At 46.0% G+C, this 17,460-nt stretch overlaps 1 protein-coding gene across 1 annotated transcript in view; it reads left to right on the forward strand.

Annotated features, from left to right (window-relative positions):
* The first annotated feature begins 15,526 nt into the window (after positions 1-15,526).
* The window catches only part of arid1ab (AT-rich interactive domain 1Ab), a 72,594-nt gene continuing 70,660 nt past the window's right edge, over positions 15,527-17,460 (forward strand). The window contains exon 1 of the mRNA XM_083646786.1: positions 15,527-16,686. Within this exon, the coding sequence (XP_083502912.1) occupies positions 15,778-16,686 (909 nt within the window). The 5' untranslated portion in view covers positions 15,527-15,777. The remainder of the gene's footprint in view (positions 16,687-17,460) is intronic.

Below are 17,460 nucleotides of genomic sequence, written 5' to 3' on the forward strand. Positions count from 1 at the left end.
AGGCGTACCGGTCAGACATTTGCTCGTTGGGGTTCTGTAAAACAAGAGTCACATACACGCACACACAAGTGAACCGCGGAGGAACCCTTAAGGTTGCCAGTGAGTGCTTCGGCGCTGAAAGCACACACAGTAAATTGAAGCTCCGGTCTCCCGCAAAACCCGGGACGGATTTCGATTCTAATCTGAAGCAAAAACCTCATTTTTAAAGTGGAAAACCCAAACGGCAAAGTGCAATAATCCTCCACGTCGCCCTATGAAACGGTTGTACCAGTCTGTGACTAATAAATCTGTCACATTTGATTGTTTTCACCCGTGTGCGTGGTGCTTGCTTGTGCTAGTGAACAGAGTGGCTGGGAGGGAACGGTTGCTGTACTATGACCTCTATCTAGACTTGAGGAAAATCTGTGGCTCAACTGTGAGAGAGAGCCAGACACACAAGATACACATGCTGCAGAGACAGAGCGAGTGGGGCTGCTGCTGATAGTGGTGTGCTGGTGATAGTGGGTAAACTGGGACACCCATGTGTCAAGGGGAGGCCCCTAGCTGAGGTAAGCCTCTGCATTAAAATGCCCCATTTAAAAGACTGGGATAGGTTTCTTTTCTCCCCCTATCTCAATTTACCCTTCATTACACCACTGAAGCTCCACCATGACAGTCCAGTGGAAAAGTTAGCATAAAGCATTAAGAAAGGGGCAAATTGCAGGCACATTGTGTACACCTGTAAAGTGAAAGTACATTTCAATATGAACAGGTCTACACACCTGTTCATATTAATATAACACATTTGCACATGCTGTAAATTCACATATTTTGCCTCTAGCTATATCATACCTACCCCATTTGTTGTATTGCATATCATTATATTGCTGTTATAGTTGTTCACATTCACAATGCTGTAATCTGTAATTTCCCCCCTAATTCCCATTCTTACATTCTACTTTAGCATGTTCTACTGTTGAAATTGAAATTGTACTTTGCATAATGGTTAGACAACCCACTTTTGTCTTATTCTCATTTATAATAAGTTTTATTTTGCTTTATCAACCCAAGGGGTACAAACAGGACTAAGATCTGTGTTTTTTGTAGGGACATTTGATGATTTGGAGGTCTTCCTTCATGAGCAAGTGTCGCAGGGCACATCAGACACGTGTATCAGGAAAACAGAGGCAGCGAACCAACTGAGTGTGAAGGCCAGGTCTGTGTGACCACGTTAAGATCTACAGTATCTAGACGGCAGCCAGCCCTCGCCCCGCACAATCTCTCTTGGTCTGTCTGCCCTGCTGGAATGCCGCCACTGCCGGCGGTTCTTTCCCCCCCCCTCGAACAACAGGGAATTATTTGGAAAGGGCGACAAAACCAACAGGCCTTCTGTCGGTTATCCCCCTGCTATTCCGGGGTCCTTTCTGGCTCCGATGTGTGTTCAGAGCATCAAAGGCCCGGTGGAGCCTGAAGGGAGGGGACGCACAGTTTAATCAAACATTTGGGTGCCTCTGTGTTCGGTGTCATGTGCCACCGTTTTCAAAGCAATGACATATTATGGAAGACAATGGAGGAAAATCACCCCCTTCGGAGAGTGGAGCCTCCAAACGCATACATGTGCCCCGTTCCAACTTGTATTATTATTGGAGGGGAGGCGTCTGTAGGGAGGTGCGGCGTTCGGTACTTGAAACGCGACCAAGAACAATGTTGGGTGCACTTCAAAGACTTGTCCCATCGCACACACAACCATCCTCTCATCCTTTTACATAGAGAAGCATCATTTGTGTTGGGCTGTATTGCGATACCCCGGCCAATAAGGAACCACGCGCGTTTCTGCTTAGATTATTCTCTAGTTTGTGCTGACGACACCGGTCTTGCAGTCGAGCGTCGCGCTGATAATACGGCTTCTCGCATGGCATCCGATAAAGGAGCTGGAGGGAAAGGTCGGTGCTGCTGTGCTGTTTTGATTTGGACTCCCATTGACTTGAGGCAGTAGTGCGTTTGTTATTATGGGCCTGTGTGGCTCTGCCGGCACCGCCTGCTCTGATAATACCCTTTCTCCACCCAGGCCCCCTTCTTGACTGTCACGTCTGGCTGACACAAAGTGCTGCCACAGGGACGGGGGTCCACCCCTCCCCTGGAAAGCCCAGCTGTCAGTGGTTACATAATAGCAGCGCCTTGTTGGGCTCGCTGGACGGCTTTGTGCGCCTGTCACTGGATGTGATTGTGGGTAAGATTAAGCGGCGGGTGAGAAGCCACAGTTAAGGGCTTCCTACCTGGTCTCCAGCGGAGAAGACAGGGCCCAACAGAATCAGCAGCGCCTTTTGAAAGTGGCACGGTGCGACCCGTATCCCCCTTTTCACACCGCACATTGTGTTGCCAGAACAGTTCTGCTTACTTACATGCTTGATGTTTTATGTATTGCCTCAGCAGAGACCTCCGAGGGAGGCGCTCGGCCGCACGGGGCCGCCCCTCGGATCGCCGCGCTGCGCTTTGCGAGGAGCGGCGGTGCGTTTTGAGGATCGACGAGTGACACGAACCAACTGGGACTTTTCAAAAAAACACAAAACCGTATTCGGAATGCTAATATTATAGTTGTTAGCACATTCAAACCAGGCAAACCAAAGGCGGCGCTGAAGTTCTAGCCCAAAGCTACAATCAATAACTGTTTATGAAATATCATGTAATATAATGATTTCACCTCAAGCAATAAATAAATAAATAAATAAATAAAATCACATTTCAAATCACAACCTAATAGCTACGGCTGAGACAAGGACATGCACATTGCACGTGATTCCAATAAACATGGTTTAATAATAACTGTGTTATTGAGCTTGAAACCATAAAAATCAAGGGTAGTGGGTGGTGTGTAGGCGTGCGTGTGTGTGTGTGTGTGTGTGTGTGTGTGTGTGTGTGAGATTGGGGGGGGGGGGTTGTCAATTTATTGCAGTGAGACCTGATTTCCCCAGGGCCTGTGTTGTTAATTCAATGCATTATAGCACTGTTTACCCAGAGAGTGGGCCGGAGCTGCTTTCCTCGGAGTGGTCCAGGGTGATCCTGTCCTGTGGGCCCAGGGCCAGTGTGTGTGTGTGTGTGTGTGTCTGTCCTGTGGGCCCAGGGCCACCAGCAATTTCTCAGATTGGACTGAATCCGTTTGAAAGCCGCACTGAGCAGTAGTCCATCTGCGGGCTAACAGCCATCCCTTGGGCCGCCGGATGAGAATGTCGCCGTCATCCACCTCCTCCTCATCTCCCTCTTCCTGCTAATCCAGACCAGCTTTTTCCTCTCTCCCCCGCTTATAACAGAGCCAAGCCTTACATTAAATCTGTGTTTCTGCATAACCGGCCTTGTATGTTTTTTCTCTCTCTCTCTCTCTCCCTAGTCTGCCAGGCCTTCTCTCTCCATCTCTTTCCCTCTCTCCTTCTCTTTCCCTCTCTCTATTTCCCTCTCTCTTTCCCTCTGTCTCTTTCCCTGTCTCTTTCCCTCTCTCTTTCCCTCTCTCTTTCTCTCCCCTCGCTCTCTCTCTTTCCCTCTCTCTTTCTCTCCCCTCGCTCTCTCTCTCCCCCTCTCTTTCCCTCTCTCTCTCTCGTTCTCTCCCCTCGCTCTCTCTCTTCCTCTCTCTCTTTCCCTCTCTCTCGCTCCCTCTCTCTCTCTCTCCCTCTCTCTTTCTCTCCCCTCGCTCTCTCTCTCCCCCTCTCTTTCCCTCTCTCTCTCATTCTCTCCCCTCGCTCTCTCTCTTCCTCTCTCTCTTTCCCTCTCTCTCGCTCCCTCTCTCTCTCTCTCCCTCTCTCTTTCTCTCCCCTCGCTCTCTCTCTCTCCTCTTGCAGTGGAAATACCGCAAACCAAGCCTCCCGTTGCCTCCCTATCAGCGCTATACTCTCATTCTGCACAGCCTTACTGTCATTCCTCCAACAAAACAGCAATGCACAATGTGGCAAAAGGGAATTGCAGCCAAATATAGATAGAGAGATACATGTATTTCAACGTATAGTGTGATATAAAAACTGTGGCTATGGAAACCCCCTCCACCCAAACCCCCACCCCCCACCCCCCACCCTCCCCCTGTCCCCCTGTAATATGTGTTTACGTTTCTGCTTTTGAGTGACAGATAAAGGCACGCTGGGGGAAGAGTCTCCTTTTAATCCATTGTCTTCACCAATCTCCTCCCTCTTTTCATTTTCTCCTAAAATAGGCCTTTTCTGGCACGTTAAAATGAGGCAGAATAAATTACCAGGCTATATTTTGCCCCTCTCTTCCCACTGTCTTGATTTTGCTCCGAGGCGCAGGGCAGGAACATGCTCTCCTTGGTGCCTGAAATTAAACACTGTTGTTGTCCCTGACTATGTTCCTGGAACCCTCTCTCGTATTATTCGTGTTATCGTAACAGTCTCATTGCGTATGTGGACGCCTGCTGCTATCAAACAGGGAATATCAAAATCTTTTTTGAAAGGCACTCAGCCAAATATTCCAGTAAGCAGGTTCATGGGAAAGGCACACTGGCTTTATAATTGATGAAATATTGCAGTTTTAATGTAGACCTGCTCACCTGTTTTTCCATTCAAGCGCGCCTTTACTCTTTTCAGGAAGTGCGCTGATGACGAGCGGAGTCCGGGTGAAAGCTATTATCCCTTATTGATTTCCCTTAATAAATCTCGACCAATCACAAGGAAGAGAGAGAGGAAGAGAGCCCCTTTCACACATGCAGCCTATCCCTGACATGTTCAGGAATATTCCTGCATGGGGTCATGTGTGAATGGGAGCAGGGATCGATATTCAGGAAAATCTGTACCGCCAATTTCCCACCTCAAGACCTGGTAACATCTCAGGGAGAATGGCTGGTACGGCTGTGATGTGAATGAAAGCAGTAAGTAACTGCAGGGAATCAATGCACTGACACAGCTGAGCTCTCATTTCAGAAACGAGTTCAGATTGACTGGAGAAGTTGATATTTTAGTAGGGTTTTTACTGTAGTAGGGTTTCATGGAACGATTAAGATTGAGCACATTTTATTCACCGCACACTTCTCATCTCAATGAGAATGTTTATTACACAATTAGCAATGCATCTCAAAAAACACGAAACTTTCAATGGAATAGTCGTTTATATACCATCTAAAAAAGCGACAGCATTTACCACTTGTTGGAAATACTTGCCCCATCTATTCCGGCATTGCCATGGCATGTGTGAAAGGGCGCAAGACGGAACTGTTCCTGAATGTAGCGCTGCATGTGTGAATAGTGAAAATCAGTTAGCGGTGCCTGAAAGCTTATCAGTCATTTACTGGGGAAATGTGTGAAAGACGCTTTAGAGAAGGATTTTGAAGCTTTGAGGCAAACTGGCATGTGGATTGTGCTGCAACTCAATATCAGAAAGATGCCCCGTAATATTTAGCACAATCAGTGCATGTTGATTTATTGATCGTCATTCTTGCACCTCTCCTCTCTGACTGAAAGCGTTTGAATCAATCGCTCTGGATCTGTGGCGCGGCGCGGCTGTAAGCTAACGCTAAGTTGTGTTGGGGGGCCGTCGTCTGGAGGAGACGAGCCACACTGCGCAGACACATGCCAAACAAAACCCTTGGTTGGCACTATGATGCGGGCATCATGCCTTTGCCAGCCTTCACTCTGTCGGGCCTGTGCCAGCCTTTTATAAATGCCCTATTTGGCAAGAGCTATGCCCAGCAGTGTCTCTCAAGGTTCTGGTTCAAATACCCCTCTTCAAATGTGAACCTGATCCAAATCCTAAATGATCCAAATTATGCGTTCCAAATTGTAAGCTCTCATATCGTATTCAGAGGAAACCATGGATTATGTTTTATCGACTCCACTGGCAACAGATGGAGAGAAACTGGAGAGTCATGTGCACAGCCTGCTTGTACTTTATTGTCATACATTATAGTAGTTTTGTTCATTAATCTCAGCGCACACACCCCCTCCCCTCGCCACCCCTCAGGGGGAGGGGAGAGAAGGGGGCAGCTGCAACGTGGTCTGTGTTGATGGTCTATTTTCTTGGTATTCAGGCCTGGAGGTGTGTCACCCGGCGTCACGGCAAAAGAGAAATCACGGCTGAATGTGTGCCTTTCATCAGCATTTCAATGCAGAGATTGGAAACCCTAGCCCCCCCACCTTCACCTTGCCGCTGCGGCCCTCAGGCCAACAATCTGCCCAGGAGAATAGTCTCCGCCTTCGGATAAAGAAACCTATCTGACAGCCTCCCCACAGGGCCAAGACAAAGTTTTGTTTTCACAGTTGACTGGTGGGAGGTGCAGGACCCCCAGCATGGATGCAGAAGGTCAAGAGGTCAATTCTTGAAGTGTGCCTGAAGTCCCCGGCCTGGACACCCTACAGCTGATCCCCCCGTCAAAGTCCCTCCCACCCCCCCACCCCCGATCTCTTTCTCCGACAGCCTCTGACTGTTTGATAGCTGGTCCGCGACTAGCGACACCAGCTCTACAAATGCGAATGTCCCTGAGTGAGTGAGTGAGTGAGTGCGTAAGTGAGTGAGTGATCAAGGTATACCATTGGTCGCCTGGAACACATGAGAGAGAGAGAAGTGGGAGAGCGAGAGAGAGAGCGTGTGAGTGAGTGAAATTAAGTCAGTCCACTGAGCCGAGTGAGATGCCCCCGAATAGCGACAAATCTGGCGACTTTTTCTGACTATGGGTAGTTAATGTGTTGATTCCCAAAGCATTTGCCAATCAATTGTTACGGTTTATGTGGGTTTTCTCTACTTGTGTCTAACAGAGAGGTCTGATGATCACAGCGTTACATACAGCACAGCCCCCCTGCCTCCGCTGAGAGCAGGGACAGGAGGATAGGGTCCACTTTCTAATTGTTACTGGCCTGGCGTATGCAGAATCTGGCCCGGGTGGGCGGAGTTAGCAGTTAATTTTAAAACAAGCTACGCCACGGCGTGCATAACAAGTGCAGCCTTATATATTAAAGGCACTATTTGTAAGATTCAGCACTACTAGATGTCCACAAAAGACTATTTTATATCTAGAGAGGCATGCGAGATATTGCTTCGTCGGGCCGAAGGCTCCTGCTTCGTTTCTGTGGATTTAGCTCTTTTACGTGTTTATAAATGGACAGAGTGGCCCAGCGAGGCTTGCCAGCATATACTGGATCCAGCCGTGACTGTGACTGAGGAAATAAAGCGGCCATGGCTGTGAAAATAAGGTTAGTCTCTGCTTGTATCGCGGTTTGGGACTGTGTATTTCCTGGTCTGTGTTTACAATGCGCGGTGCCGGCTGTGTGACTCGCTATGCATGTCTCGATGGCAGACGAGTGTCTTGGGTTGCATAGTGTAGATAACAGATGCTATATCAGAGCAATGCGAGCGTTTAGGCTGGCATGGGAAGCCGTGGCTATGTGTTTTATAGATTGTTTGTGTTTACGTTTTGATGTTACAGCTCCAGCGTGACATCTACTGGGGAAAATCTTACAAAAAGTGCCTTTAATATGAACACTATCATGTGATGCTATTTGGTGACTTCTAACTTTCTTAGCAGCCAATAGGTACTTTCCTTGGAAAAGAGTTGGCAACACAGCTGTATCTACTAGGTTTGACCTAGTCTTGTTTTTATCCTCCTTCAAACACATGTCTCTCTCTCTCTCTCTCTCTCTCTCTCTCTCTCTCTCTCTCCACTTCAACATCCACTCTGTCACCTATCTTAGATCAAACTGTGCTGTGTATTCCCGGCGTTGTTGTTTTTTTCACCCCTCCTTTCAATTTGGCTTCATCGTTGCCCTCTGTAAGTTGAGGCACTCATGCTTGAAACAGTGCAAACATCAACCCCCATAAAGCAGGAAGAGTTCCGGCACAACAAAAAAGGTGCAACTGTAAACAATACGCAAAAAAAAGAGTGGGACAAGGAAATGATTCCGTTGGTAAGAAGATTAAATGCATGCAAGTTCAATATATGGGCAGATTGGTCTCTGGAGCATTGGAGTGAATTACACCAGGCGTCTCCTCAATAGAAAAGCTTGTATGAACACATATTGGATGGAGACATCGAGAGAGAGAAGGTTTCCCCGTAAAATGCTCAACTATTTTCTGTGCTGGATGAGTAGAACTGCTTTTTTTTCCAGGCCCATTCATTCGCACCCAATTCATCGTCTCTGCCTTTCTTAGTTCATATTGATATATGCTCCGGGCCTGTTCTGTAACAGGTAACTAATCACTCAAACTTCAACGTGTCAGTTGTGTCCATCTGTCATGCAGCCCAATGTGCTGTTCATGATGACTGTGGTCCATACAGATACAGATAGGTTCTCACATCAAACTAAAGTGCTTTCGACTGCCACCATTGATTGTGCACCAATGGCTTCTAATGTCAACATGCATGGCTCAATTATAGTTTTGCATATTCATAGCCTATCTTTCTATCTTGAATGTGAGACAACTTTTAAAGGCCCGATCCACTGTCCAAACATAAAAAAGAAAACAATTATAAAGAAAAAGTAGAACTAATAGTGTGCAATAACTAAAAATTTGTTTTTAATATAATTTGAAGCTGAAAAATGTTTCCATGTCATGTTTGTGCACATTAGGATGACATAGCGCTATGTTTCTAGTTGGGGTGAGCAAAGTTGAAACAAGGCTAGGTCGGAACCTAGCATATGGCCAGCTCGATAAAGCGTTCGGCACTCAAATCGGCACTCAAATCGGCACGCAAATTGAACTGGACAAAGCCAGATGTAGGGCCAGCTTGCGCTGGCCAAAAAAAACATATTCCCCCAACTTTTAGAGAAACTATATGAATAAATACATTGAAAAATGTAAAGGGAAAAAAAAAGCAATCAGGATTCCAGCATTAAAGCAGAACAGTACCGTTATTTGGCGAGAAGGCCCCGGTTAGGTTTTCCCCTTACTTGGCACTGTATGGTCTTTTTCTCCTCTTGTATTTTGGCCCTGCCTCACCGGCGAACTGCTGACAAGCTGCATTGTGTGATTTTCAGGGACGGGGGTGTTTCTCAGCAGAGCCGGAGGAGAGCCTCACATAATATTGGGCTGTGTGACCCACAGTGGAGCATCTCCCACTATGAGTCCCCTTACTGCAGAGACCATTCCCCACACGGCCTCTCTCCATCCCCGCTGAAAGGGAGCCAACACTCCTCTGTGCTCGCAGGGGTGGACACCGTCATTCTGAGTGCTCTTAACCTCGCCTGGCTTTGTAGCGATTGGGGGGTCCTTTCCCCCGCCGCCCCCCTCCCCTCCACCCCCGCATCACTTGTACACACTGTGGGAAATGGAGTGCTTAGAATTTGGAATCAGGGATTTTTTTTAAGTATGCTCCCGAAAATGCCCCCTAACAAATTATCACTCCAGCGAGCAAAGAAGAGGGCTTCTCAGATTATACATTATATATGAAAAAATGATCCATGTAACCTGAATATGTCCTATCAGATTTGAAAGCCTGTCGTATGGGGGCATTGAGGGCTCCCAGCCCATTTTCACCTTTTCACAGCTCTATGTTTAGATTGAATGTATACGAACCCCCTGACTGTAAGGAGAGAATTGGTACAGACATCGCATGCAAAGTGCTGATTATTAGTAAGGATGCTTTTGCACATTCCTCATTGTCAGGTGTAACCCTGCATGGCAGGTCCCATAGCTTGCAGAGTGCCTGAGAGTGAGCCGGATGCCCATTGGACTTTGCAAAGTGGCACTTCCTTCCTCTACACACTCCACACTATGCGTTGAACTGCTGCCTGGCAACCATCTGGACAGAACCCAACTGTTCTGATTGTGTGTGTGTGTGTGTGTGTGTGTGTGTGTGTGTGTGTGTGTGTGTGTGTGTGTGTGTGTGTGTGTGAGAGAGAGGCCATGACAGCTCAGCACAGGATTGTCGCCGATATGCGGTGCGAGTACGACTACAGACTCTTGAGTCTGGATGACCATAAATCGTGTGTGTGTGTGTGTGTGTGTGTGTGTTATTGTGAGGTATGCACTTTGTTTGGCTATTGTGCGTCTGTGTGTGTGTGTGTGTGTGTGTGTGTGTGTGTGTGTGTGTGTTATTGTGAGGTATGCACTTTGTTTGGCTATTGCGCATCTGTGTGTGTGTGTGTGTGTGTGTTTGTGTGTGTGTGTGTGTGTGTGTGTGTGCGCGTGCGTGCGTAAATGCGTGCGTGCGTGCGTGTTTGTGTGTGTGTGTGTGTGTGTGTGTGCGTGTGCGTGTGTGTGTGTGTGTGTGTATGTGTGTCCAAATTCAACTCCACTCTTGTTAGGAAATTCCACTCCACATTATTGGGTTGTCTTGGTGATTGTATGGCTCCATTCCCAGACTGTATCCCAAGGGATTAAACAAATAAATAAATAAATAAATAATAACAATAAAAAAACTTCTGAATGATCTGTCATCAATTAGCTCGCTCAACAAGAGTGACACTTTCACTGTCTAAAGGTGAGGTGAATAATTGATCAAACATATATTTAATTTAAGAAAATTAAATGCTGAGATAAACTTTGGCTATATTGTCTATAACTGGAACATTTGGGTTTAATTGTTAGTTTACCATTTATGGCATGAGCTTTAGTGTTTTGCTTTTATGTCTTATTTGATTATATGAATAACTTTAATAATTCCTGGTTTCAACTTAAAACAATTAACCTCTTGCATCTTGGAACTTTAATCCTTACACATGAATGTAGCTTTACAGCATGGCTTCATGTAATCAGTCCCTGATATCAGTTTAATAATGCTGGCTGTAGTCCAGGCTGCTGCCTTGGTGACTGTTGGGGAAGCCGCGGCATCGGGCCGAAGGTGATGCATCATGGTCATCCTCACAGGGAGGCGGCGGCAGGACAAAAGTAAACACTCTTAAATCATCATCCTGGGACAGATGGGGGGGTGTCACATGACCCCCACCACCCCTCCCAACACACACACACACACACACACACACACACACACACACAGCAAATGAGAGACAATGTGACAGAGTACAGGTGGAGACTGTCTTCATTGGCTTCAGGGTGTTTGAAAGAAAACCTGAAAATAAGCGCTGATTTCATTCTCGTCTGGAAATGTTGTGAACTTTTAACAAGACTAGGTGGAACCTAGTATTTACTGTAGCTGGACAGTATGTGATGTATTATATTATACTTTTATACTATTGTACTTCTCTAATTTATGTTACTCTGCATAGCCTAAGGCGGCATTAGGCTATTCTCCAATTTTTCTCAAGAGTGACACAATCTGTGTTAACTCTGAAGGAAAAACTGCCCTAATTCCTGTCTCATCCTAGCTAACTCTAGCTAGCTTGACGCTGCTACAGCAGGCAGCAGTAAATCCAAATAATTTACATTGATAAGAACTGAAAGCTAATAGGTTGTTGCATTGCAACATGGGGAGCACCAGATTTCTTGGCAAGACCCGCCGTACTCTGCCTCTGATTCGCTGTTGTCCCATTGGCATAAGGAGGCGTTTTCAGGCCAAAATGGCGGCGGTGCTGTTGTCAAAAAAGCATCAGAGATTTGTCTCTTCCCTACTCTTTGGTGAAGCTACTCGGTGGGTGGCACCACAAATGTTTTGCTGTCATGTTTCACCATATGTTTAGCTAGTGGTCTGTACCTAATAGCTAGCAGCGATGCTAATGGCTAGCAGCTAGCGCTAAGCAGGACTTTTGTCTGCTGCTGGGGCTGAATGTAGCTTTGTGTCCTGCGTACAAAACCATCGTCTGACACATTTTAATCCCATTTGTTTAAGTGACTCTTCTCGTGGCTTGTTAGCATGCAGCTAGCTGGCTGGGCTACATTGGCAGGCTGCACTGTCTGAGGCTGGCTAGCGAACTGAGTCCTGTCCTTTCTGGTCGCAGAAGATGACCGCGCATGTGCCAACTCACACCATATATGGGTGTGCCACATGCCACCGCCAACCAATGGTGTAACTTCATCACTCAGTGACTCACTCACTCACTCAGCGACTCAATGACTCTGGAGCTGGCCGCCGTACCATCCAGCTTTTAAAAACAGAAAGAAAGAAAGAAATGTGGGAAGTCTAAAAGACTATGACAGAGACTTATGAGAAGGCGTCTCTGTAACATTTTCCGTCAAGTCATTCTTTGTGGGTGCTCCCACACGGCATAAAGACAGCATTTGTATTATTAACAGTAGCTTAGATGGCCGCTTCTGATTCAACTGGTGTATTTTCCAAGACCAAGAACAGCAAGGAAAAAACAACTCTGTATTCCAAGTCCTTTCGAACAGTCAGTCTGACTGTTTATTCTGTGAGATGTGCATTCTTGGTGTTTTTGCTTGTTTGGACAAGCAATATAGCATTTTAGAGAACACCGCATCCCAGTGAAACAACAATCGCATACATAAATGTGACGCTCTTCCTCGCACAGGAGGTCTTTAGTGTCATGTTGTTGCTCGCCCAGTGATTTAAGATGCTATATGATGTTACTGCTTTTAAGTCACTTTGCAAATCCACAGCGGTGCGCCACTCAGACACAATCAATCCCACGTCTAATTACGTCTAATAAACAAGTTTTTCAAGGTGAGTGCCGGAAATAAATTTTTATTTTTTATGCCACTCTATAATAATACCATATACCATATATATATATATATATATATATATATATACATATAAACATGAGCATAGAGAGCAGAGTAGTGCTTTTTCACATGGGAAAGGTAACAAATATGAAGGAGAGAGCCTGCACCCCTTGATAATAAACAGCAAGTTTATGCTAAAAAGAAAAAGAAGCTCCCTACCCCCTCCTCTCTCATTGCCTTGTCTCTGCGCTTTCTGCTAACACAACACACACACACACACACACACACACACACACACACACACACACACACACACACACACCTCCCTTAGCCTATATAGGCAGGCAGCAGCTGAGCTGACCCCCTCCACCCTGCATACTCTCCTTTATTAGACATACACAAGCTGTCTTGGCAGATTTAAATTACATTTGGACATTTTATTTTTGTATTTTTTTGTTGGTTTCTAAAAGAAAACTAAGTAACGGGATCTTTCCCATGGGCAGAGTGAGCAGTGTGAGCAGAAAGCCCTGCATTGTGGCGAGAAAGGGCTGTGCAGACTAGAGAGAGCTGTGCTGCTGCTGCTGCTTCCCATCCCCCACATTCACATAGCAAAGTTCTGCTGCTTTTGCAAGCGGTGATGATGCCTTTGGGTGCGCTCCAAACGCTCGGAAATACGCTATGTCGTCGCATTCGGGTGCTTTTTGCAACTTGACACTGTAGCAAAGATTTTTCTTGTTTTTGACGACATTTGTTTTATTTTACAATCAACTGTTTATAGCATAGACTCATAGAGCGACTCTGAAGAGGAGAAAATGCATGTCTCATGTACTGCAGAACTATCATGCATACAAGCATTTTTTTTTTGCATATTATGCCCATACATATACACATTTTCTCCATACAATTACATTTCCTCTCATTTGTTATGGGTTGCATATATATTGATAACTGTGATTTATTTATATCACTTGTAATATCTTGTGCATATTTGTTCCTTTTTCTTAGTTTCAATAGGTTCCACTGCTCCTATTTTTATATTTTGCACACACTTACTCTTTAATCCTTATCTTATACTTTCAATCGCTACTCAACATCACTACTCAACGTGTATGTTTACATGACCCTATGTTTCTATATGCATATATTCATATTATACTTTTCTCTACTGTGTCCTATAGCTTTTTTCTGCAGTAACAGCCCACTTTCCCCACTAGACAATTATTTTTGCATATCTAGCCTACATTATGCTGTTGATGTGTTTTAGTTAATTAATCTAAAATCTCTAAAACACCACATCTTAGCAACTTAATCATGGTAGAAAAATCTCCAAACCTTTTCTACAGTCAGTCGTTAAACTTTACCAGTGTGTTTGGGGTCGTTCGTGTGCAACTCAAGTGGAAATTGTTATATTTCCTACAGCACATGAAGGCACTATGAAGGCTGCTGCTGCTAGGAGAGCGCAAGGCAGGCAGGCACAGAGAACGAGGAGAGGGGGTGGGGAGAGAGAGAGACATTGGACAGAGGCAGAGAGAGAGAGAGAGTCTGTTCCCATTAATTGTATAGGACTACTGCCTTCTCCAAATCTCTCGTATATGTGTTGGGGTGTGATTTCACTTTTACAGATAACATTCTATGCTGAATTTCAGTGGCCTACACTGTCATTTTCCCCTCTACCACTGTTTCTCTTTTTTGTGTCTTCACTTCCTGCTCTCTGACTGGCTCAGTCCATCCCCCATCCTCTCTGTTCTACCCTCTCTGACACACACTCACACTCAGCACAGAGACATGCACAGGTTGTAATTTCATGCTTTCCCTCTACTTTCCTTGCGCTGCAGTTAGTCCTCTCATTTGCTGTCCACACATGGAAGCAGTCACTTCCACCCATTAGATCCTCTCTAACAGAAGATGACATTGTAGCCTATTTTGTCCCAGTCCTTTAACAAGCTAATAAGATAAAGTGCACAAATGAACACAACAAGGGGGAACACACAGCTCATGCATGAAGCAATTTTTGTAATCAGAATATAGCCAAGAATAGCCTATAGTTATGCTTGGCTTCAAGGCAGAGTAGCCTTAGATTATTCCAATTGTTTCATGATATTTCTACAATGTTATACATATAGCTTTCTATGGATGTAGTGGAGGGACCACTTGTTTATATAAAATTGATGTAGGCCTAAGTAACATGGACATTATTGTCTTTTGAGGGTTTAAGTGTATAAATTATGGACATTGTTGAGTGTATAAACCGAATAAATGAAATAAACTAACATTTTGGACATTGTTGGGCCCCTATTTGTAGCCTATTTTCCGAAGCACAAGTGTTACACAGTGCAATAAACTGAAACTACCATAAACTTACTGACAGATTTTGCACATTGTTGACCCAAGCATGTTATCTCTAGTGTAGCCTATTCTAAATGTAGTAAGTTTACATGAGACAAATTCTGGAAAATGACATCCCCAGTGTGTGTTGCTCATTAGCCTAAAATGTCTTCTAAATGAAATTAGATAGACAAACTGATGTCAGACAGATTTTGGACATTATCTTCATATAGCATAACGTTTGTGTTGTCCAATTGAAATGCAATAAGCGAACTTATGTCAGCCATATGGGACATTGTAGTACAGCCTATTTTCATACCATAAAATTATAGCTAAAGTCTCCTAAAAGAAACAGTTCCAGTCTCAGAACGACCAAACGCTTAACTACACACAGAGCCATTCAAATACAAAGACGTTTTAATGTAGCAGCTTAGTTTGCAAGTCAATAGACCCCAAATAACCGTTCCTATTAGCTATAATCAATGTTGTTATTAGCTGTAGTCAATGCAGTCCGGCTCCAGTGAGTGTTGGATCCGCTCCGGGTTTCTCTGCTCTCGCGACAGGTCGGTAAGATGGCTGTGTCTCGCGGAGCCTCGTGCTGGTTTGGTTGGTTTCTAGCTCGCGCTCTCGTTCTGTAACAGAAGCCCCCCCCCCTCCAACACACACACCACTTGTGTCGGTGAATTTCAATTCCCTGGCTCTGTCTGTATTTATATATATTTTCTTCCACAAACTTTCACCCCCCAGTTTGAACTTTAAACGGAGTCGCAGTGGATTACCGGATACCGGCCCGGGCGGAGGGGTAAAGGGGGGAATGAACCGGGACGACGGGTACGTTCTTATAAAAATAATTGTATTTATGTTCAATGGTTCTTCGGAGTTTGACTGCGAGTGAGTCGCCGTGCTGAGAGAGCGAGAGAGGCAGAGAAAGAGTGGGGGAGAGAAGGAGCGAGAGAGAGCGATATCATGGCCGCTCAGGTCGCCAGTAGCGTCGCCACTCTCAACACTAGCCCGCCATCCGAACTCAAAAAGCCGGATCGGGACCCACAGGAGGAGTCGGTACCGGGCGAGAAGCAGCATGAAAATAAGGAAGCGGGATCTGACGGTGGCGGATCTCCAGGCCAGAAGGAGCTGCTCCAGGACGGGAGCGATGCTGCTGGGGGAGGAGGGGACCCTGACATGAAGAACGGCAACGGGAATCTGCCCAGGGTGAATAATAACAGCAGCAATCAGAATGATACAGGCGGGCCCGAAGGGAACAATCACCCCGGGATGGGACACCACCACCCGGGCCCCTTTCCTCCACCTCCTTACGGTTACAACCAGCACTACAGTCGGGCCCCTTTTCATCAACATGGCGGACAACAAAGCCCTGGCATGGCAGCTGCATCGGGGCCGGCAGGCAGCATGATGGACCCTTACCCCCCTAATTCACACGAACACGGCTACCCCAACCATTATAACAACTACAGCCCATTCCCGAATAGGACTTCTTATCAGGGCCAAGGATACGGGGCCATGAATTCCCCGCGTAATAGCCAGCCCCAGGCGGCTGGGGGGCAGCCAGGCAAGCAGCAGCCAGCGGGAGGAACCACCGCTATGGCTGCCTCGTACAATAATCAGAGGTATAACATGGGAAACCAACAGCCTACGTCCACGCCAACTTTAAATCAGCTCCTGACATCTCCAAGCTCTGCCAGGAGCTACCAGAATTACCCCCAAGGAGACTATAACAATCAGGAAGGGGCCAGCAAGGGACCAGCAGATATGGGCAGTAGCCAGTATGGTGGGGGCCATCCGGGTTGGCAACAAAGGAGCCACCATCCGCCTCCCATGAGCCCAGGAAACACTGGACAACCTCTAAGCAGAAATCAGGTAAACTTCACTTACAGCACTGACCTACTTTGACTAAGTTAGAGTCACTCAACAGCTCTGAAAAAGCACTGTGGAGTTGCATATTGCAATGGACCAGCCATTGTCTATGTAGCAAGAGCTCTAAAATGGCTGCCTCTCTCTTTCTCCCAGTACCACCCCCTGCAATAGTGTTTAGACAGAAAAAGAAGCCGTATATTCGGGCAGAAACAACTTTCCGAGCCGAGGGTATTGGTGTGAATCTCTACGTGAACGGGGTGAAGTAGAGTAGGAGTTTGTCAGAAGAAATTGTGTGTGGATGTGGGGAGAGATAAGGTGATATTTCCTCGCAGGGCTAACTGATCCCTCAACCACAAGCTAGTTAAAGTGCTGTAACCACTGTTATTTCTGTAGGAGTCCGTGGTAAAATGGTATTATTGTGTGTGGTTGTGCTCCTCTCTGTGCTATCAAAGTCGTGTCAAACGCTGTCAAAGCAGTAACAAGATGCAAATGCCGATAGCTGTGAAATAACATTTGCATAATCATTAAGAAAGGACCATTCGGTCGCTTAAAAGCCGCTGTAGTGAGGTGTAAATGTGGCTATGAGGCCAGTGAATGGCAACAGTTAGCTCCACTAAGTAAGTCACATTGTGTCAAAGTATGATGATCACGACTGCGATTTGATACAATGTGTCTGAGGGTTCATTCATTGTGACTCGGTTCGACTCAGCTTTCTCTTTGGTGCCTGCCTCTCGCCCATGTGCCGCCGTGTAAACACGGCCCGCTGGTTGGAGTTGG

Source organism: Poromitra crassiceps (genome assembly GCF_964638095.1).
Source record: "Poromitra crassiceps genome assembly, chromosome: 11".
NCBI classification, from domain to species: Eukaryota; Metazoa; Chordata; class Actinopteri; order Beryciformes; family Melamphaidae; genus Poromitra; species Poromitra crassiceps.